At 42.5% G+C, this 22,303-nt stretch overlaps 1 protein-coding gene across 2 annotated transcripts in view; it reads left to right on the plus strand.

Moving 5' to 3' along the window:
• RBM19 (RNA binding motif protein 19) overlaps nucleotides 1-21,251 on the plus strand; it is a 53,283-nt gene extending 32,032 nt beyond the window's left edge. For both annotated transcript variants that reach the window (XM_083145667.1, XM_083145659.1), the window contains exons 18-25: nucleotides 212-272; nucleotides 6,023-6,102; nucleotides 6,279-6,334; nucleotides 7,699-7,815; nucleotides 8,632-8,737; nucleotides 12,980-13,100; nucleotides 18,867-18,952; nucleotides 20,709-21,251. In XM_083145667.1, coding sequence (XP_083001793.1) covers nucleotides 212-272; nucleotides 6,023-6,102; nucleotides 6,279-6,334; nucleotides 7,699-7,815; nucleotides 8,632-8,737; nucleotides 12,980-13,100; nucleotides 18,867-18,949 — 624 coding nt within the window. In that variant the 3' untranslated portion in view covers nucleotides 18,950-18,952; nucleotides 20,709-21,251. The remainder of the gene's footprint in view (nucleotides 1-211; nucleotides 273-6,022; nucleotides 6,103-6,278; nucleotides 6,335-7,698; nucleotides 7,816-8,631; nucleotides 8,738-12,979; nucleotides 13,101-18,866; nucleotides 18,953-20,708) is intronic.
• Nucleotides 21,252-22,303: the final 1,052 nt, after the last annotated feature.

Genomic DNA, 22,303 nt, shown 5'->3' on the forward strand with positions numbered 1-22,303 from the left:
ACAACAGTGCCCCCTACTCTGCAGTGCACACTCAGTACCACCCAAGTTACAGCCCTTCGGCCTATATCTGTCATACTGTTCTTGCAGCTTCTTTAGTCACAGCACGTTATCTGCTTCGAGGAAGATGGGTAGATCGGAAATGATTCTGTTCAATGGTTATGAAGCAGGTCTTTAATAGTACTTTGCGTAATATTTTCTATTGTTTGTATAGGCGTTTTCCAAAGTTGGAGCTGTGAAAACCTGTACCATTTCCAAAAAGAAGGATAAGCAAGGTGCGTATGAACAGTTACACCGCTTTATAAGGACTTAAAACTGTGATCATAAAATGTTCGTAATTTCTGAAGCTGTGAAAATATATATATATATTTTATGTGAATTAAAGTACCTCAAATGGTAATACAGTAGAGAATCATACAAAGCTTTGCTGCATTTACAGTTGGGACAGCAATCAAGTAAGATTTAAAAAAACCTACCCCCTTCACACCTGAAAATGCAGGGACTTACCTGGGAATATGGTCCCTGGATCATGCAGGGACATTCCCAGGTTGGCCCCTTTCACACCAGCATTTTCTGGTGTGAGGTATCACATTGAAGAACTTTCAAGTGGGCTTCGAATTATACTGGTCCCCTGAAACTGGGCTGTTTGGTTCCAGAGAAATCTGCCTGTTGTGGCTTTCCCCGGTGGTATCTCCGGTTCCCAGGGGCTAGCGACGCGAAGCCGGACTTGTTGGAAAGCTATGGCCAGAGGGGGTGGGTGCACAGTAGCTCCGTCAGCAGGCAGTAGAGACACGGTGAGACAACTATTGCCGGGTCAAGGCTCAGTGTGAATGATTCCCAGTGTGGAGTAAACATTTCTTTCACAGGTTATCCAACCAGGGACTCCTTAAACGCCACTGATGCCGTGTTCATACTGCCCGTGTGAAATACCTGGCTTTTACCTGGCATTTTAATGCCAGGGACTGCAGCGATGGACCTCCGTTCTCACTGCTAAGGCAAATTTCCTGGTGAAGCTATTCTACCCATCAATTTGCCTTTTAACACAGTTTTTTTCCTTTGTGAAGGGGTCAACCCGTGTCTGCATACCCTGGTAAAAAGCAGTTTTGGAGACCCAGGAATTTTGACACGAGTTGACCTGTTCACACTGAAAAAAACCCGCGTTAAAAGACAAATTACCGGGTCGACATGCTAGACCCAAAAATTTGCCTAGCAATGAGAACGGGGTATGATTGGAGATTCCTGGGGTGCTCTGATATTTGATAAAGGCCGTTTTTGATGACGTCAAATGGTTTTTCAGGGCTGACTCGAGTCCATTGTAAACAGGGCCGACCCATGAATATCCCTGGTCACAATGCAGTGTTAGTGGGGGTTGTTTTAGGTTGGATCAGTGTTTAAAATCCCAGGTCGGTCCCTAAATGCAATGTAAAAGGGATATCATTGGCTTCCCCTTATATCGAAGTCATATGATCGTGGTGGATCACCTGGTTTAAACTTTTAATTTCAGCAGAAAAATGTTAAAGCTCATAGGTACACACAATCAATAGCCCCACCATATGAAGTAATGGTAACAAAGCAATGGGTTATAGTCCACCAATTAGAGACGAGCAATGGCAAAAGACAGACCCCTTCTCTACCCTATAGCCCCTGCTGTCCAGCCACTGAAGCATGGCAGGTTGATATAACTGCCATGGCAAATAAGATTAAAGTGAGAGTGCAGACCATGCAACATTATAAAGTGCAACGGAAGTGAGTAATTCAACCCCTCCCCCCCCCCCCCCCTGTGGTTGAAGTCAGTGGCAGCACCGCAATTCAGCTAAACAAGCATATATATCTGGAAGTGAGGTAATTGTGATGGACACCAGGCGCTTAGATAAAAAAGGGTGTTTTATTTAACAATATCAAAAACATGTGACATACTGAATGAGGCCTGGCATCTTACCCTGAGAGGGAAATTTGAGCCTGCAGTATCTTAATGGAGGCAGGGCAGCAATCCGGAAGTGCTACCTGCCAGGCTCCAATTGCATGCACTGTCCCAAGGGGTGTCACAGGTATCAGCCAATTGCCCTCTCTGCGTATTGTTTTTTATATTGTTTTTTACATTGTTAAATAAAACACCCTTTTTTATCTAAGCGCCTGTGTCCATCACAATTACTTCACTTCCAAATCTCACTTCCTGTGGTCTAAGGGAAACCACACTGTGGTTGGACTCAAAGGCAGCTAGATAGTGGGCAGGTTACCAATACCCTAATTTACCAAATGTAAGCATATATATCTGTCCAGCAACCACTCAAGGGAAGGGAAAGTAAACATGGTGCGATTTAAACTAGACGAAAAAGATCAAATCGCACATCATAATTGTACTGTGTGTGTGGGCACCATAAGATCTGGTATTTACTTATTGGTGAGCAGTGTCCATCATATATGACCAAATGAGCACAGCACACAGGCATCCATTCACTTTTTCGCCCACACCGCTGCTGTCTGCATAGTACAGAAGACAGCAGCATGGGCCCACCTCGCCCAATCTCCGTAATGACCACAGGATGCTAGGGTCAGTAGGTATGGGCTCCATTGATGTAAACGGGTGACCTGGGATACCCGTTTACACTGCCCCTGATCATGGGTCTCATCCAGCAAATTTCTTGTGTAGGATTGCCGGTACTTCGACCCAGGATATTTTTCAAGGGTGCATTTACAATGAGGCCTAACCCAGGTTGATCCAGCAATATCCTGGAAATTTGTTTGGAGCAAAAGGGTTATGACCTTGCAGACCTATTTGCTTTTTGAAGTTTGAATATATATTTAGAACTAAATCTCTCAGTATTTAAATTTATTTACAGACAACACATTTATCATTTCTGTACATGTGACACATCACAAATCTTAATTTTCACAAAGTCTGCTGCCTCAGTGTTTATGGTGGCTATTTGCATATACTCCAGAATGTCATGAAGAGTGATTAGATGAATTGCATTTAATAGCAAAGTCCCTTTTTGCTATTAAAATTAACGTAATAACAAAACAAAACAACATTTCCACTTCATTTCAGGCCTTCCACAAAAGGACCAGCTGACATCATGTCAGTGATTCTCTCCTTAACACAGGTGGGAGGTTATGCGCATGCACAGTGAGGCAAAGACTTTTGGAGAATGATTTAGAGAACAAGGTTATCTATTGGAGGTGCAGAGGTTAAAGCCCCCATACACTATGCGATTTGGTCCCGATTTTACCCGATTCAGATGGATCGGGCAGTGAAATCGGTCCAAATCACAGGTTTAGACACCCGGTCCGACCCGATGCGTGGTCCCGTGCGCATCGGGTCAGAGTCGGGAGGTCGGACCGGCTGCGCATAAATCGGGGGGGAAAATTTGGTCTGACTTGTCCTTAGGACAAGTCAGACTAATGTATTGGGGGCCTTAAGAGTTGCTCTGTCAAGCTGCAGTACAGTAACGGGTTGTCACTCCCCAAAATATACAGAAAAAATAAGGAATATCTGCACTAATATACTATAAAAGAAATAAACATTGTCAGTACCTGTTAAGGATAATTTTATGTTAATAGTTAATACAGTATATATTAAAAAGAAACACATGTAAACTCCATATTAATGAAGGCCAATATTATGGCCACTAAAAATACCTTTAAAAAAAAGGGAAAAGAGGGAAGGTAAAAATTTGTGTTGGTGGCTGAGAAAGTAAGTCCATACGGTACTGTATTGAGCGAACCAGCTTTTTTTAAAGTTTTGTAGTGAAAAAAGGGTTGTCTCTTATTGACCTCACTGATAATGGTGCTGTAGTAACAAAGGCAGAGTTCCCCAATGGCAGCTTTTTGTGGAGGATGCAGAACCCCCTGCAGTGTTGTAGCCAAATGGATATTAAGGGGTACCTCTGGGTGGAAGAAAGTCCCAGGAACAGAGTCCAGCACATATGATCTTCAGAAGTTCAAATAGTTGTCCTGTAGTATGAAGGGTAACCGGATGGAGTTTGTACAGTCAGCCGCGGATAATCCACCAACGCGTTTCATTCCACTAGGGAGCTTTTTCAAGGTGTGTCAGATCTTAGACCACAGTGGGTTTTTATACCTCAATATCCAGTGGCTCCTTGCTCTTCGTGCAAGCCATGTTACTACCTACAATCTTCTGCTTGTCTTTGGAAATGAAAGTAATAGATTTCAATTTTTGAATGCACTTATTTTTACAAACAAATCTCTCTAAAAAAGGTAACAGATTAAGCTCCGGGCTAACAGACATATAGTTAATGAGGTATTAAAAGCCTTTGACATTTATGAAATGCTTGCAATTGTTCTTCAGTATACCATAGTAACATCTGACAAAAAAGTCTAAAAACAATGAAACAGCAACATTTGTGAAAACCAATACTTGTGTCCATTGTCAAAACTTTTGACCATGGCTGTATATTCTAGATCAGGCATTCCCAACCACGGTCCTCAAGGCACACCAACAGTGCAGGTTTTAGTGATATCCAGGCTTCAGCACAGATGGTTTAATCAGAAACACTCAAATACTAATAGTCACCTGTGCTCAAGCCTGGATATCTACAAAACCTGCACTGTTGGTGTGCCTTGAGGACCGTGGTTGGGAATGCCTGTTCTAGATGTATTTTCTGTGCCAGTGCTCATGCAGTCAGCCGACATTGTGGGCCTGTGATAGGTCTGTGTGCGATTCCATAGCTAGCTGCTTATGCAGGGGTAAAGGCTGTGCTCTGATTGTCTCTATGAGAAAGTGACAAAGCCAGTCAAACCTAGCAATGTTCTCTATTGCTAAGCAGCAGCCTGGAGAGGGGGAGGACTGAGCCCAAATTTTGGCAGCCACATCATTAGTCAATGTGACAATTCTACGGTATCCACTCGTTTCTGGCAGCACTGCGTATCCTGCGAATTTCCACTGGAGAGACACCTTTTTCACAGCATACCGTACGTGCTGCAACATGCCACAGTGCAAGCAAAGATATAAAAGGACACATCTGTATGATCTCTATATATGCAGCAATAGCACCGCAAGATGGGACAGAAAATGAGTGTATGATGTGAATGGTGCTGCAGCTTGGTATACTGTTGGAAACATGCATAGAAACTTGCATGCTGTAATGCAAGCCAACATAAACATATCTGTATGTCCAAGTAACAAGGCCATTTGCTGTCAACCTATACAACAAGATTATAGGAGGAGCAGATATATACCATAGGATTGTATAGTACTGATTTATTTAGTGTACACATGAATCCCCCTAAGCAAACACCACCAAAATTAACAAATTGTTGGCTGAATGTTGTACCTGAAATAAGATTGGATGGAGGTGGACTGTATATGCCCCCAACAACAAAAAATGTGATGACACGACAAAAACTGTACCAGACGCACTCAGTATATACGTGGAAAAGGCAAAGATTCAGTGTGTCTAGAGTGTGTGGCATCATTTCAACCACCAAAGACCAATGTACACATATGTGGCCAGTTCATTTTTCTGGCTTTTTACCACTTAAATCAAAAAGTGTTTTCTTAACTTGTTCTTTATTCAATGAAATTAAACTTTTATTCCAATAAGTTTTATTGAAACACCGTTCAATCAATCTTGTACATTTCTTGTTGACAAACATTTGAAAGAAAATGGTCAATGTGTAGTTTCAAATACAATCCATTACAGACAGAGTACTTTCATATTTAAACATTTTTAGGTACTTATATGTGAGTTGGGCGCCCACTATAGTTAGTACGTTCATACCCCCACTATCCATGTCGGCATGGAGTTGATTTTATATAGTGTGGCGAGCCACCGAGCCCAAAGCGTGGCGAGCGGACGCGGAAAACAAAGCAAATAGCTTAGTGGGCGCCCAACTTACATATAAGTACCCATTTTTATTATCTCTAAAATTATAGATTTGCCCCTAAAGAGATTAAAATGTAAGATCCTACCATATTAAAAGGGATTTAACTAGAACAAGATATGTTTGCATACAACCGCAGTAAGATAAAAAGGCTGCAATATGAACAGCTCTTTCTTTGCAGGTTCCCTTCTGTCTATGGGGTTTGGATTTGTGGAGTATAGGAAGCCAGAACAGGCACAGAAAGCGATCCGACAGTTGCAGGTATGCTTTCCTAAGGATTTGCCATGGGAAGACCAACTTTCTTATTCTGCTCTACTCCGTGTTTATCTGTTGTGCTTCCATTTCCGGTTTGGTGTCATTTTCTGTAGTGGCAGACAAGTCTGAGAGGATCAACCTTTAACATGCAATATATAACATTTGTCTTTTTTCCCCTTTAGCATTGCACTGTAGATGGCCATCAGCTTGAAGTGAAATTGTCTGAACGGGCAACCAAGTGAGTTCCTTCCATGATGCCAATTTTATGTGTAATGACTGCTGTTAACAATGTATCAGTAGTGGTAGCCGATTAATAGGTTGACCCAATATCATCACCATAATCAATCAATCGGCCGATGCAAGTTTTTGTTATGTTATTCTTCAACTTCTTCATCCTTTTCCATCAGAATAGTAACCTTTGCTAAGCGCAGCAGTAGCAGCAGAGCGAGATACTTTGTCAGAAATGTGGCAAAAAAGTGCTACACTAATTGGGGTTACATGTGGTTTCACATTACAAATGACCGCCACAAAAAAAAATTGGCCTTTTTCGTGGGGACTTTTTTTTATCTGTTGACCTTTTCAAGTGTCTACCATTTACATGTCGACTTATTGACACTTGACCTAATGCTGGCAGAACCGGTGATCCACACCCACCAGTAGCAGTCTACAGGTACCACACATGAGATTAATGTAGTCTTTTATACTAGAGGACTGGACATGGTCTAACAATCTTGAGCTTTCTAGATTAGATTGTTGTATACCAAGAAGATGCCACCAAACAAAGATCTACACACTAGATCTATGTAGAAGTAAATATTTAGGGGTTAATCAGACCAGATCACTGTTGTGTGAATTTGCAAGCCGAACGATTATCAAAGGAAGTGCGCCTGGGTCGCAGTGCGAGTGTGCAACAGCGCGCAGCAACAAAAAATCAGCGACTTTTTTTCTATATGCAAGCCGGCCACAGTCTATTAAGTCGGCGCTTGTGGGTGGTAACACGCCATTTTTGTGAAGTGTCAGGAAAAAAAGCAGGCGTGCACAGGCCTTTTTTAGGGTGTGTGTGTGTGTGTGTCCACTCTGGCCTCAATCAGCCTGTATCTGTCGCAGAGTTGTGTAGGGGTCAGAGTTATGCACACTTGCACAGACTGGGAAAATCTTTTGATGGTGAAAGAGTTGCAAAAGTATTTGCAGCTGGATGATAATTGCAATATTTTCAAAAGGCATTCACAGACTTGGGGGCGGGATTTCACTCTGGTGGGGCGACAACTATCTGATCGCAGGCCACTGCAATTTCTCACAGCAGCGATCAGGTCTAAATAACCCCTATAGTATGATAATTGTGTTGTGTGCAGTTTTGAATACAAGATTATGCACAGAGAAGCAAGTTTGTTAGACAATGCTAATGAATCAGATGTATGGAATCTGCATATATTAAGTAAAAGAAGATAATTGCTCAGCAGCTGCTTTTAGCTAAATAAATAAATACAGGTATAACAGGATATTAGAAGATGCTTCAAGCATAAAAAATCTAATTATAGAAACAATCTTACATTCTACTATATATACTGCCATCCTTACACTATTGTTTTTTCTATATTGCAGGCTAGCCGTGTCCTCTGATCTTAAGAAGCAGATAAACAAAAAACAGAAAAGCTCTAAGATTCTTGTTCGAAATGTCCCCTTCCAGGCTACTGTTCATGAAATCAGAGAGCTGTTCAGGTTAGTGAGCACTTTGTCTTGTAGTACCTAAACATGTGCACCAGGGGGAGCTCTGGCACTGTGAAGAATTTCATTTGGAATTCTGCGGTGAACTTGTGTGTGTGTGAAGTGATTTAAGCATTAGTATGCTCTGTGTAACGCTGTTCACATTTTGTGTACTTTTTTACTGAATTTTGAATATGTCACTGTGTAACCATTGTAGCCATTGGGATGGAGTAACCTTGTCTATTTTTTCTTCCTTTTATTGTCACTATTTGGCACCGCTGCATTGTTCATGCTTGACTATCTTTGTTGTTCTCTGTGTCCTTGGTATGCACTGCAGGCACATTGTGTGGACTAAATACGACTGAAAATGTAAAGGTCGGATAGTATCTTTTGAGGTGTACTAGGGTTTTGTGAGGAGGAGGCTAGGACAGTTGGATGTCTGGGGACTGATGGCTTTTCTAGTATAAAAACATTCCTATGAAGATTTACTACATCGTTCGTTTGTTCTGTTATTTTCCATAACAGGATAACTGTATCAACTATAGATGAATTAAGGTACTGAGACTTGGTGGTGGGGGAAGCATAAATCCTACGTAGCACATTCTACAAATTACTGGCCCTTGGTGAAGTTTTGTGGTCGTTAAAAGTCAAACAGAAGTAAAATATTAACATTTAAATTCCACAAATAATGGAAGGTAGTGGTGGAAGTAAAGAGACCGGTATGGTAATATTTCTCTTGGGCATTGCCCTGTTATACACTGGACAGGGGGTATGGAATCAGAGAGGGACATGGAAATATTAATTATCAGCCTCTCTCCACGTTCCTCACAGCACATTTGGAGAACTGAAGACTGTACGTCTACCCAAGAAAATGGCTGGCGCTGGAACGCACCGGGGTTTTGGCTTTGTGGACTTTGTAACAAAACAGGATGCTAAGGTGAGAACAGGGCCATTTCAGCTCATCATCCTATTTACATTATTATACTGCCTCAAGCATTATGCTCCTAACTACTTTGCCTCCATTAAATAACAATGAGGATAATGAGGCACTTGGCAGTCTGACAGTACACTCATTTAGGTTTTGCGCTTATTCATTTTATGTCACCCTCTATCCCCCCTTAGGTCTTACCCACTCCTTGTCTGCACCTTTCCCATCTTTTATACAGAGATGTCTCGGCAAGTCTTTTGTGCAGCTCTCTCCCCTTCTTACGTGCCGGTTTTTCTTCCAGACATTGGCATCCTGCTTTCAACCCCCACCCCCCCTTTAAATAGCTGTTTTCACACTGCCTATTTCCCAATTAACAAGTGTTGCATCTGTGTAAATAAACAGGCATGTTTAGATGCTGTTTCTGTTGAACATGATCTACCAATTACTTCCTCATTTGTACTTTTACATTCTCAGTTCTGGTAATATTTGGCTCACACTGTTTCTCGACCTGGATGCTGTGTCTTTGCTGGCTGTTATACCACAGATTCTGTCTTCCTTTATGCTAAGGCTAGGAAGGCCATTTTTGTTTATTTTTTCACATCAATGAAGGTCAAGAGGCATAATTCTCGGCTTTTTCAGAGGCATAAAATATTATGATTTTATGTCCTTGACTGGTTTTGTTATTTTTTATTGAAGTGCTCTTTGCTCTGAAAACTGTAAATAAAGCTTATTTTATTTGAATGTGACATCAGTCTATCTAGAACAGTGGTTCCCTAAACTCAGAGGTAGATGTATTATAGTGGCACTTATTGTGTTGCTATAGCACTTCCTGCTTCACCTCATTGCCTTGGCGAAGCAGGGAGGTACATAGACAAGATATTTTGACATTTTTGTCCACCGGAGCATAAGAATGAAAATTCCCTCCTATGGTGATATCCACCCCTCTCCCCTTGAGCACACAGCGCTGTGTCTCCTTGCTATACTGGTCATGCACAAGATCTTGCTACGCACCCAAGCTCTCCTGCGCACCCCAGAGCCGGCACCTGCCACAGCCTGCTGTGGAGGATAGAGCAACGACACCTGCAGCTGTTCAAATAAATTAGCCCCGCATATTGGTATGGTAACTTTAAGATAGCCCTGCCGATAATGTCAGGGGTGCATAGCGTCACCGTGCACGCTCCATCAGTATAATACATAGGGGGGGAGCAATAACAGTGCGTAATGAACCCCACACAGTTCACATTCACAGTGCTCCTGTCAGGTGACCTGTTAAGGGTCCTTGAAGACCAAGTTTAGGAGCCACTGATCTAGCAGAACAGTTCTTGCCCTTTCATGGTCTAAAATGTGATTACTAAATGCAAGGGTCTATTTTATGCACTTTTTCTACTCTGTTTCACTTATTATTTTAAGCTCTGCAGTTGAACATTTCACCATGTATAGGATGTACAGGAATTCACCTAACTGCCGAATCCCATGGTTCAGCCGACCAATCTAGCAATGGGCAAGGTTTATGCACAACCGATCTTGTACATGCACACTTACCAATCATTAGCCCATCCCATTATGTCTGGAAGCAGACCCTATTGAATATGCCCTAGAATCTGACACCGTATTCAATGGCTTCTGCAGCCGACCTTTCATACACACAGGCAGATGCACAGTTATATCTGAATGATATTACCACTTCGGCTTTGCTGCAGGGTTGATCCATAGGGGCAAATGTATCAAAGATTGCAGAGATATAAAGGGCAGAGGTAAGGTGCTAACCAATCAGTTCCAAGGCTGAGTTTGAAAAATTACAGGATTTGATTGGTTAGTGCTTTATCTTACTCCAAGCTTTGATACATATGACCCATAGTGTATAACCATCCATAGAAACTTAAGGGATAGTTTGATAAAAAATATATATATTTTAGGACTACAAAAGGGTTTATTTAGTAATCCTTTATATACCTTATACTTAAAATAAAAATGTGGTTTAAACCATGCAATATAATTAGAAGCATAGAGAATGAAAAACCTAGATCTTGCACATTTCTTTGCCTGAGGCCATCAATGATTAAACAATAGCACACTTCCTGAAAATACGTAGACTGAACTTGGTAAATGTAAATGCCATGTTTGGTAGTAATTCGCCTATTAGAATCATGATAAGATTGAGGCCTTACAGGCTGACAATGTTGGAGAGTGACTGGTCAGCAATTGCTGATCATGATCTGAGAGACCTGAAATGATTGCTCCTTTAAAGGTTCTTATGGGCTGATCATGGTCAATACATCAATCTGTATCTGTATGTATTTGCTTATACTGCATACCTTGGTTGAGATTTAAATTCTAATTAATGATATCCCATCTTAGCAGTGCTTTGGAAATTGTGGTTCTCTTTCTCCCAAATCATTCTAAATATTGTACATATAGTTATTACTGTTTTTCAGTGGTGGTTTTTACCTATAGGCAGCATGGCTGCAGCACCCCCCCGGTAAAATCCGCCACATGTGTGAAGCCAGATGTAGTCTATGAGACTGCACTGGCTTTACTGTGACTGGCAGTGACTTCTTATTGGAAGTCTGACCTGCCAATCACACAAGGCAGTCCCATTGGTAGGCGTTCCCTCCCTCTGGGATGCCTCTATGGGCTGCTGAGGCGGCAACCCATAAAAACGGGTTCTGCGATTGCGCAGTACCGAGGACGATACTGCACATGGTATGGGACCGCAAATATGCTTCTATTGACTGCTGCCGTAGCAGCCGATAGAGGCTGGGGGGCCAGCGCATGTGCAGTACCAAAGAAGACTGTGCATGTGCTGGTCACATATTACCACACAAAACATTACAATCGCCCTAATCAATTGCTGTGATTTTTTTTATTACCTTGGCGAAAAATCCAGCATTGGTGAAAAACCGCATGGATCGGGGAATTTGCCACATATCCACGTGTATTTGGTGCATTTGCGGCCATTTTCATCCATGCCGATTAAGCCACAAAAGTGAAACAGCATGGGCAAAAATGGGTGATAACACCCATGATTGAATACTGATTGGCAAATCCTTGCCGTTTTATTCACATGGCAAAACATTGGCAAGGATTGAATACCCCCTATAGCTGGTAAATTGGGATACTGAAACATTCAGCAAATATATGGATCTGCACCTTCCTACTGTGAAAATACCATTTACAAGGCTGCAGTTTAAAAATAAAAAGTTAATTTAGCCATTACACGTTGAGCCCGGGGTTCACTTCTTACCTCCCAATGCTGAAAAAGACATTACATAGTGGCTACTCAGACTGGTCAGAACATTGAGAAGCTACTTTGTATTGGCTAGTGGTGTTTACAAATCCCTTTTATATAACCTCAAGGAAGTACACTGCTATGGTATAATTCATTAATATATATTCCTAATAAGCCCGCTCGAAGCAAATACTAGCGAAAGCTACTCTGCTACCTTGTGATGGTCTCTGTGTTTGTGCAGGTGTAAGAGAGAAAGAGCTGTAGTTTCACTTACTGCCTGCAAATAGACACTAGACATATAAATAGATGATAGTATATAAGTACATTTCAAATACTTTTAAACTGCCAGGTTGCTGGCATTCACTGCTCCGACTGCAGTATACTTATCTGACCCCTATTGGGATTCCCTCCAACCGGATGCCGGCATTTGTGTTCTGACCACCGGTGTCCCAAACACCAGTTATCCGTATATCCCATACCAGCAATGACTCACAGTGCACAGCAAAAAGCTAAATTACAGCAAGCTATATACAAAAATCATTGTTCTTCGCCAGGGAATCTGTGGTATTGTTTGGAATTGACTGGTCACTAACAGATGCATAATGGTCCAGTTTCAGATGAAGAAATACAGGAGAAATTTGCCCAAATACACAGTTGAAAGAACAAGTAAAAATGCTTCTGGTTTTTGTAGTTTCTGTAATTTGACTTTGCAGCTTGTAATGTCCATCAGTGGTAGGATTTCTCAATTGAGATTGAAATGATTGATGGAAGAAAAGACCATAACAAAGGCGGTGGCTACATTCTATGGCCAGTGTGGATGGAATATGCATGGGTTTATCTTTAAAACACTTGTATCAATCTGAATGTGATAGTTACTCAGTTGCTGCAGATTTCCATCCTCCAGAAGAAGTTTCTTTAACCAGGTCAAATTCCATCTGACACTGTGAAATTTTTTGTCTGTGCAGTTTTCAAGTCAATGACTTAAGTGTTAATACTTATCAAATGGCTCGTTTTCTTAACAGAGAGCATTTAATGCATTGTGTCACAGTACACATCTGTACGGACGCAGGCTGGTGCTGGAATGGGCAGAAACGGAGGAAAGCGTGGAGACTTTGAGGAGAAAAACTGCTGAACAATACCATGGTAAGCAGCTGAAATTACATGTGTCCAGTGGCTACTGGCTTTACTTTATTACAAGGTAATGCAGTAATTAAGCAATACAGTCTTACGCGCCCTGTTGGAGATAGTTTGCTATATAAATTAAACTCCCTTACTTAACTATTGCATACAAAAATTGAGCATAATACTATGTGTTGCTGTGCTGTCTATAGTGAGGTTTCTGTATTCCGTGGCATTATAGAAGTGGCACAGTGGCTGCTTGATGCATTTCTGTCAGCTTGCTGTGCAGACTGGCAAAAAATAAACACTACTACCAATACATACAGGTGTGTCCTCCTACATCTAGCCTCAATACGCCATGCAGAGTGAGATGCCTGCAGTGAGTGAGCAGCCATGTCCCAGGCAGCACTGCCAACATCGGGTGCCTTTTTTTCTTTTTTTTTTACCATTCGATTTTCTATTCGATTGTGCTTCTATAAGCAAAATCAAATAGAAAAATAGTGCATATCTCACCGTGTGTACCCTCTATAATAGAGCATACACATGGTGAGATATGCACTATTTTTCTATTCAAATTTGCTTATAGAAGCAAAATCGAATAAAAAATTGAATGGGCATCGAATGGTTTTTCTACATTCAATGCAGATTTGATCCAGTGTGTGCTCCCGTGTAGTGTAAATCGAGTAGATAAATAGTCTTGGCAGGCAAGACTATATAGTGGAAATCTAATGTAGATAGTGCAAATCTATTTGTTTCACTACCGCATTCAATTCGATGTCCATCTCCTGCCTGAAGCCAGTGTTGATCTAATAGCAAATCTAATGCACATCGAAAGTACATTGAATGGAAAATTGAATAGAAAATAGTGGTAATCGAAAAGGAGTAGAAAAAACTTCAGAGCGGGTTGAATAGTCCATATCTAATAGAAATCGAATCAAAATCGAATTGTGTGTACGCACCTTAAGAGACTCCAGGCCTGATCGTAAATATGCATTTTTTAGAAAATTGTTTAAACCATGTGCACTGCGGGTGGGGTAGATATAACATGTGCAGAGAGAGTAAGATTTTGTTTGTGTGTTTAAATCTACATTACAGTGTAAAATAAAGCAGCCAGTATTTACTCTGCACAGAAACAAAATAACTCGCCAAAATCTAGCTCTCTCTACAAGTGCACCTGCAGTGCACATGGTCTTTGCGATCAAGTCTAACTAATGTGCTTTGAGTCACACACATACGCAAGTGTCGTATATCAAATTAATCAGCACAGTCTCCTCTTGAGTCATTGTAGCATTGTGTTGCAACATTTGTAGCAAAAAACTACCGCCACTAGAAGTCTCACACACAGCATGGCGTGCCAAGAGAGGCTGCAGCAAAGATGCATGGGCACATATCTGTATAATGTAATTAAATAGATATCTGGCAGCTGATCTGTCTCAAATGTTTATTAAAACATTTATAAATGAATGGTTTTACCTATGTATTTTATAAATGAGCAGAGCATTTGTGGGGTAATATTTTGACATCTCTGTTTGGGCAAGATGAGTTTTTCAATCACTTTAACTCTTCAGGATGATGCAAAACACTAGCTGTAAGCAACAGCCATAGCTAAAAATCTAAAGGGGCCTACACAAGGGGAGATGCTGAAACGCTCTGAGCGATGATAGATCGCTCAGAACGCTTTAGCAAGCTCGCTTATCACACAGCGCTGTGTGCTGAGCGATCTGTCATGGTTCGTGTTCTCCGGTGAGAACACTGGCTCTGACACCGGCGATTTATCCAACATGCTGGATATTAAACGCCGTAGTTTTCAGATGTTTGACCTTGGTCAGCATATGCACCAAACCCAGAATGCGTTACATTCCAGGGCTTGGATGCCGTGGGCAATGCCATCTTTGCCTAATAGAAGCCTTCTATTGCGGTTTCCTGATTTGGGGGATTTAACCGTCTCTTACTGCAAGAGCCGTGCTTTGCCAAGTTCTCCATATGGCATTACTAGATGCCGGTATGCATGCGGAGACTGTCAACAAGTATCGCAAGTTGCTTGCAATGCTTGCTGCATTCCGCCAAATGAATTGTTGGAGGGGTGTGTGTGGTATTCATGGACCATAAGCCCGAACAGGGTCCCGATGGTCTGTTAAAATACCGATGCACTGGTTCCCGACGGCCACCAGCTATTCTCCCTCGTGGGGGTCCACGACCCCCATAGAGTGAGAATAGAATAGGTGGTGAGTCACCGTGCACGTAAGGGGCTTTGTTGCGCTCGCCACTGAGTCCGGCCAGTTGGGATCCCGACGTCAGACTAATTACTGTCAGGATCCCGACTGTTCGGAACCCTGTACCACACCCAAGCAAAGGGGGACCAAACTTAAATTTTACTACAATTACTCCTGCACAGTGTATCTCTTTAATTAAATCTGAAGTAGATGTTGAGGATTCCATTTTAAAAATAGTTAACAGGCATATAATGTAAAAAGTGTAAATAAAGATGGAGTTTGGTAATAAGCTATATCAGTGGTCGCCAACCCGTCGCTCGCGAGCTACCGGTAGCTCGCCTGAGCAAAACGGGTGGCTCGACCACTATTGCCCGCCTGCACCACCCGTTTGGCTTCCTCTGTGTCCAGCACCCACTGGTCTGTGGCTTGACCTGGTGGGTGGCATGCAGAGGAGTATTGCAGCGCAGGGTCGGGTAGCGCTGGTGGGCAGGGGGTCCCTGAAGTGTATGTGAAATCAGCGACGGGGTCCCTGCAGCAGATGGGAACTACTAGTTCCCATCCTCTGCAGGGACCCCGCCGCTGATCTCACATACACTTCAGGGACCTTCTGCCGCAGGCTCGGCGGGAGCTCCGATGTCCAATGTGTGACGACGTTGAGGCCCCTCTGAACCCGGCCTCCTCCGCAGCAGCAGTATTGCAGAGTGTATCCCTGACTGTGTTTACGGGAATGCGCCGGTTCTGGCAGCCGGAAAGATGATGATGATGGCGGCGAAAGCTTTCCCAAGCCGCCTGGCGCACTCCACTGTCATGGTCAAGCAGGAGCCAGATGATGACTGACACGGATGAGGTACCTGCGGCAGTAGGAGACGGGTGCCAGCACTGGGGATGCGGTGTGCTTTGGGGCACACACACTCACACTCTACAGCTGCTCACAGGCACCATGCTGCTATGTGCAGCATGTGTGTCACATAGCCAGCTCTCACCATAGGTTCTTACACAGTGGGGGCAATATGAGCATGCCATGCTAGTGGGAGCAGTAGGGGCCTGTCCTACTACACGACAAGGTACACTTCTACTGTGCTGTACATAGACCTCTCCCCATTACTATGGATCCCTGTTATATCTAGCCTTGGACATGTTATGTGTAGGGCTCTGCTGTATGTAGTAGTAGCCAAGCAGGACATTACTCCCCAGTGACTTTCTTCTGTTCCACGCATAGCTATTCCCCATTACCATCCACTGACTGAGATTGTAGCAGGTTATTTTTAGCAGTTGTATTTGCCACAGCCCCATAACACACCAGACCAGTGTATTTACATGACGCACAACCACCTAGTCTGGTATTTTGTCATTTAAATTCTAAAATGTGTGTGTGTGTGTTTTATGCCATTTGCTGCTGGCCCCTGGTTATGTGTGTGCGCATCTGATTATGAACATACCACAGCTGTGGTAGTGTCTCCGATGTTCTTGGTCTGTCACCCAGCTTCCGATATTTTCAAAGCCTATTGCAAAGCGCAACGGAATCTGCTGCGCTTTATAAGAAACTGTAAATAAATAAATAAATAAAGCATGTTTTGTTCAGACTTCTGTTTAAAATTAAACACTCATGTTTGTCTGAAATACTATTGCCAGCGGAGGGCCGGGTCCCTGCAGCGGATGGGAACCATTAGTTCCCATCCGCCGGCAGAAGGTCCCTGCAGTGAGTCAGCCATTGCAGTGTGGCATAATGCATTCCTGCCAACTGCGTGACATCCCATTTTTTGGGGGACAGTCGTGCGGGGATAAGACACTGTGTATGCGTCTAATCAGGCAGGCGGAACTGGCCAGGCCCTCACAGCGACAAAATGGTGCCCAAAAAATGTTGGCGGCACGCGCATATATTCCTTTGTCCCCTGCCAAACTTGGGAGGTATGCATTAGGTGTGAGGGGCATTGCAATGAGTGTCATAATGTGGCAGGCATTACAGTGTACAGCATATTGCGCAGGGGCAGTACGGTGTGCGGCATAGTATCAGGGGCATTGGTCAAATTTTAGTAGCTCTCCGGGAGTTTTTTTTTGTCGCAAGTAGCTCTCGCTTAATTAAGGTTGGAGACCACTGAGCTATATGGTTAATGACATCACTTGCACACAACTAATGACCTCACTAGCACACAACTACATTTATTTAAACTTGCAATTGTTAGGATGATTGTCTTGGCTTGCTAGAGCTACAGTACAGGTGTCGCAACAGTGGCTTCTTTACCTTTTAGCCTCAATAGCCTTTTACCTCTCACTATGCTGCAAAATGTGCTTTGTTGTCACTAATTAGCTGATAGACTTGTCTGAAGCTTAGCTTGAGACTGGCTAATTAAGTGATTAGAACAAGGGATATCACCAAGTGATATCAAGGTTCTTGTGCAGAGACACACAGTGGTGCTTACACAGACACTGAACCTAAATTAATAAAAAAAGATAGTATAGGCAATTTTCAGGTTATCTCTTTTTATGTGTATTATGTGTTGGACAGAGTTTATGAAGAGGGCATTTTGTCGCTGGCAAAGGAGCGGATATTGCCATGGCACTGCCAATCCTTGGCATACAAGACATTAACGTCCTGCACCCTCTGTTAGCAGAGAGGCCAATACTATTGCTAGTTAGAATTCTCATTTATCTCCAAAATATTGTTCAAATTTTAACGTATATGATAACTAATATCTTGAAATGTAAACGTGACTAGTACAGCCTAAATTGTAGTTAAAGAAATTTTTGGTTAAACCCAAATTCTCCCACTTGATTGTTAAGATACAGTTTCTGTGCTCTCCACCTCTTTAGCTTATCCAAGCTTATTTCGGTTTTCCTTTCCAAATTTTTCCGTTGTACAATTCTACCTTCTACTGCTATTAGAAAAGAATGAATTGAAGTAGACCTCCTTCCCTTTCCTATGTATTATCTCTGCATATCTTCATCAGCTCTATGTACTTCTACTTTCATTTTCCTTTTATACTATATTTGTCTTCACATTCAATTTTTGTATGACAAACTCTATTTACTTGTTCTTTCTTCCTTTTTTATTACATTTGTACACCTTCCCTCTATTACCCTCACTTTTCTCCATTTCCTAATTCTACCACTTTCCACCCTCTGTCTCCTTCTCTATCTTAGTCTCTCCCCCTCCTTCCTTTTCTCTGTCAGCAACTGTGTCTCCTAGCAGGTTAATTAGTATTGACTAGTTTTCTGCATTCTGTAAACATGTCAGTCAGCGGGGCCTCCTACTCCATCCTCAAAGGAAGGAACTTCCTTGGAGAATACGGCAGGGTACAGTGAGAAACAATGTAGGGAAATTGGAGAATATTGGTGTGCCACTCATTTAGGATGGCACCAATATACAGAAACATTTTTTTGGCCAGGTTATCAACTGCAGTGCGCTTTGAAGATGAGTGCAAGTGTGAGCGTTCTCTGCCATGTCTTTAGCCACTCATAATACATGCAAAAACAATCTCAGAATAATAAAGTGAATGTAATAAGTGTAAATAAGCACCTTCTCTATGTGACTACACTATTCACCGTGCCTGGTTTACTGTTCTTTTCGCATATGTAGGTTCTCCAAAAAAGAAGAGGAAAGCCTCTGCCTTGATGGATGACTTCATGGGGAGCCTAGAGCCAGAAGACCAGGATGAGTAAGACGTAGGTTTCGTGGTCATTACAGCTACCTAGGCTGTAGCATAATACGTAAAGTAATGGTGGCACTACTTTAATGCAAAAAAAAAAAAGTAATGGTGGCACTGTTGGTACTTTCTATAATATAAAAGTATGTCAATTATGGAGGGGGATTGGTGCTGATAGAAATTTTCCAAAACTAGTGGAAAGAGAAGCCTGTGGCTAGCATCTAGGAAGTGGTTGTGGTTATTAGGTAGACAGTAGGTCGACCACTATTGGTCAAAAGGTTGATATGCATTCGGTTGACATTGACAAAAAGTAAACACAATCAATAGGTCAACATGGCAGTGGTCAACTCAGATAACTTTGTTCATACTTTACCGTTCCCAATTGTTCCCCACGTATGATCGTAAAGTGTGCCAAGCGGAGCGAGGCACCATGCCTAATGCATAGCAAGCGTACGTGTTACACTTACTGAGGTCCATGTCAACAGATGTTGACATAGACCATAAAAAAACACGAAAGACTCATGTCGACCATTCCCTGTCGATCTGTTGCCTGTGTCAACCTTTTCACTGTCGACCTAATTACTGTCTATCTAATAATCAGCACCGTGGAACATTTGCCTCAGTGCTGTGCAAGAAGGTGTGTAAGCTGTAGTAACTGTACATTGAATATGTAGTAGGCATTTAATATTGTACATATGGCAGAATTGTAGAGTTCCATCTTCAGATGGTTTCATCCCCTGTGTTGCTTGCTTGTATTTTTATATCACACAATAAATTCACAGCACTAATCTCCTGTATGTTGCATATGTTTTTATTAGGATGTATTTCTCTATTCTTATGCATGCCTGTGCTGACAGGTGGTGTATGCACATCCTGCAGGTAGCTACAAAAACCTGGTTCAGTCTCTGCTTTATGCTTGGACAAATGATTTGGGATGATGCCCCCCTTTTCCTCCCCCTGGGCACTATGTGATTGACACTTACAAATGACCCAGCTGAGCGTGCAGCGCTGTGACCGAACCGCTCCTCCCAGACTGCCAGCGTTTTGTCATCTCATTACCAGCCGTCCCCTGATTCCACTCAGCCGAGAGAACCTTTAATACCAGCAATCTCTGTGTAACACTGTGGCCAGATGGGCTCCTCTCCCTCCTCTCCAAGTGCAGCCTCCCTCCTGGATACCCAGTCTGTCCATCGTTTGTGTATGTTCTCTCCTCTCTTCTTAGGATCATCTCCCTCCCTCCCATCTTCCTATATTCACAATCCTTTGCTAGCAGGCTCCCAGCACTGCATTCCTCATCCACACGGTTTTCATTCCCAGACTCTGAACCTTTGTGCAAAATTCTCTAATTTTTAAGAGGTTGCAAACCCCTTCCACCACCACATTTTCTTCACCCTTATTGCTTTACAGTCATTTTCTATTTTACCTGGAACCCAGCCTTTAATTGTCCCCCCCACAACACACACACACACACACACACACACACACACATTTTAAAATGTCGAAATTACCTTCCATAGTCTTATTCTGCTTATTGCTATAAAGCTAATATACCAGGGTTTTTTCTATTACTATTCTGTGTGAGTATATATTACAAAGTGCCCTTTGCTTGGAAGGTATTGCTGCATGCTGCCACATGCCCGAATACTGTACAGTATGTTTTGCAGGCATGCCTCTGCACAGATAACTACTTAATTTGTCTGCCTCAGAGTTCCATGCTATTGACCTGATTTTCTTGACTGTCCAGGCTAACTCTGTTCCCCTTTACCCCTGCATAGGTTCCATAAGTTGTGACGTATTTTCTACCATCTTTCCAAATACACCTGTTTGTGAGGTGAATGAGACCCAATACAAAGCTTTTATTGGACACTGATGGACCTGTCTAGGACTGCCGGACCCTCTACCTTGCAACTGACAGGATTAGATTAAGTTTCCCCCTTGACTTTTAATTCAAGGAAACGATCTATAATTGCACAGGATAGCAAAGGTGAACTGAAGCAGAACAAAGTGGTTGCTGGCACCTAGCCTATCCACGGACTTATTGTACAAAGTTGTAATGTTAAAAATGAAATCATTGCGCGTTAATGTGACATCACTGATTTTATTCTATGCCTCCCGAGAAGTATGCTCCCAAGATGGTTAACAAGGATAAGCCATTGCACCCCCATGAATTGTGTTACCCTGCAGTAGCTAGTAGCTCTCCCTGGCACACACAGAGAGAATGGAGCTATGTCCTATTAATCATATTTAAACCAAGGAGTGTGGGCCCAAGGGAGCAGTTAGAAGGGCTACTTGTTTAATTAAAAGTCCCATTTTCCATATTTATGGTCTTGATTCTCTTAAATATTAAGAGCTTGGGTTTGGGATCTGACGGGAAAGTGACGTTCTCAATCTGCAACGGAAGGAAAATGATATGTGAGATGTTGCGGAGAGGGCATGGTGTTGCGGCTAGTTGGTAAATTGTGTAGGAAGGATTCCTCTGAGTTTTGGAGTGGGCAAGTGATCGTGGCGAGGAGTGCAATAGAAGACTTCTATCAAATATAATGGCAATGCATGCAGAAATAAGACCCAAGATAATCCTTATGTATAACGTATGAGCAATTGTTTTTCTTGTGTTTTCTTCCAAGAAAAACAAATCCTAATTACTGCTGCTTGTGATCAGTGCTAAAAATCATTCTGTTAGATATAAATGAGTGAGAATGCTCAGCCTGCATCTCTTTACAGACTGTCAAGGGTTAATCCCTGGGTTCGGGGGCAGTGTGAAGATGTTAACGCAATGTGACATTTGTGAAATTGAGCCCCGCCGTTACCACGGTGACAGCCGGACCGCCATGCTGCCTGATGAGATGTTAAATGGTTTTGGCCTCCTGTCAGTGCGCAGCCCTTCTCCAGGGTGGGTGCAGCAGCTCAAGGGAACCTTCCCTCCATTCCTATTCATCCACAGTCAGGCAAAGGTGATGTCCATCCAGAGGGATAGGGGGACTCTACTGTTTATCTCTAAACTTGCTGCTGTAAAACCTGTGCATAACATGTTCTGGCCCGAAGCACAGCATTGAAAGCATACCATCATCATGCTGTGCTATTTTTGTACAAACACATATGGCCAAATGTAATAGGGAGCAGGATACTGAAACTGCAAACATTTAAGGGCCAGATGTAGCAAGCTTCAGTAAGTGATAAACAACTAGCCAATCAGCTCCTACCTTCCACATTACAGGCTGGGTTTGAAAAATAACAGATGGGAGCTGATTGGCTGGTTGTTTATCACTCTCCGCTTTATCGCTTTTTGAAGCTTGATACATCTGGCCCTTAATAAGTTAGTAGTGAAATTTAAAGCAGCAATGTGTTTAGTAAGGCAATACCTACCTGGTTT

Source organism: Crinia signifera, chromosome 1, assembly GCF_055691185.1.
Source record: "Crinia signifera chromosome 1, ASM5569118v1, whole genome shotgun sequence".
Classification (NCBI taxonomy): Eukaryota; Metazoa; Chordata; class Amphibia; order Anura; family Myobatrachidae; genus Crinia; species Crinia signifera.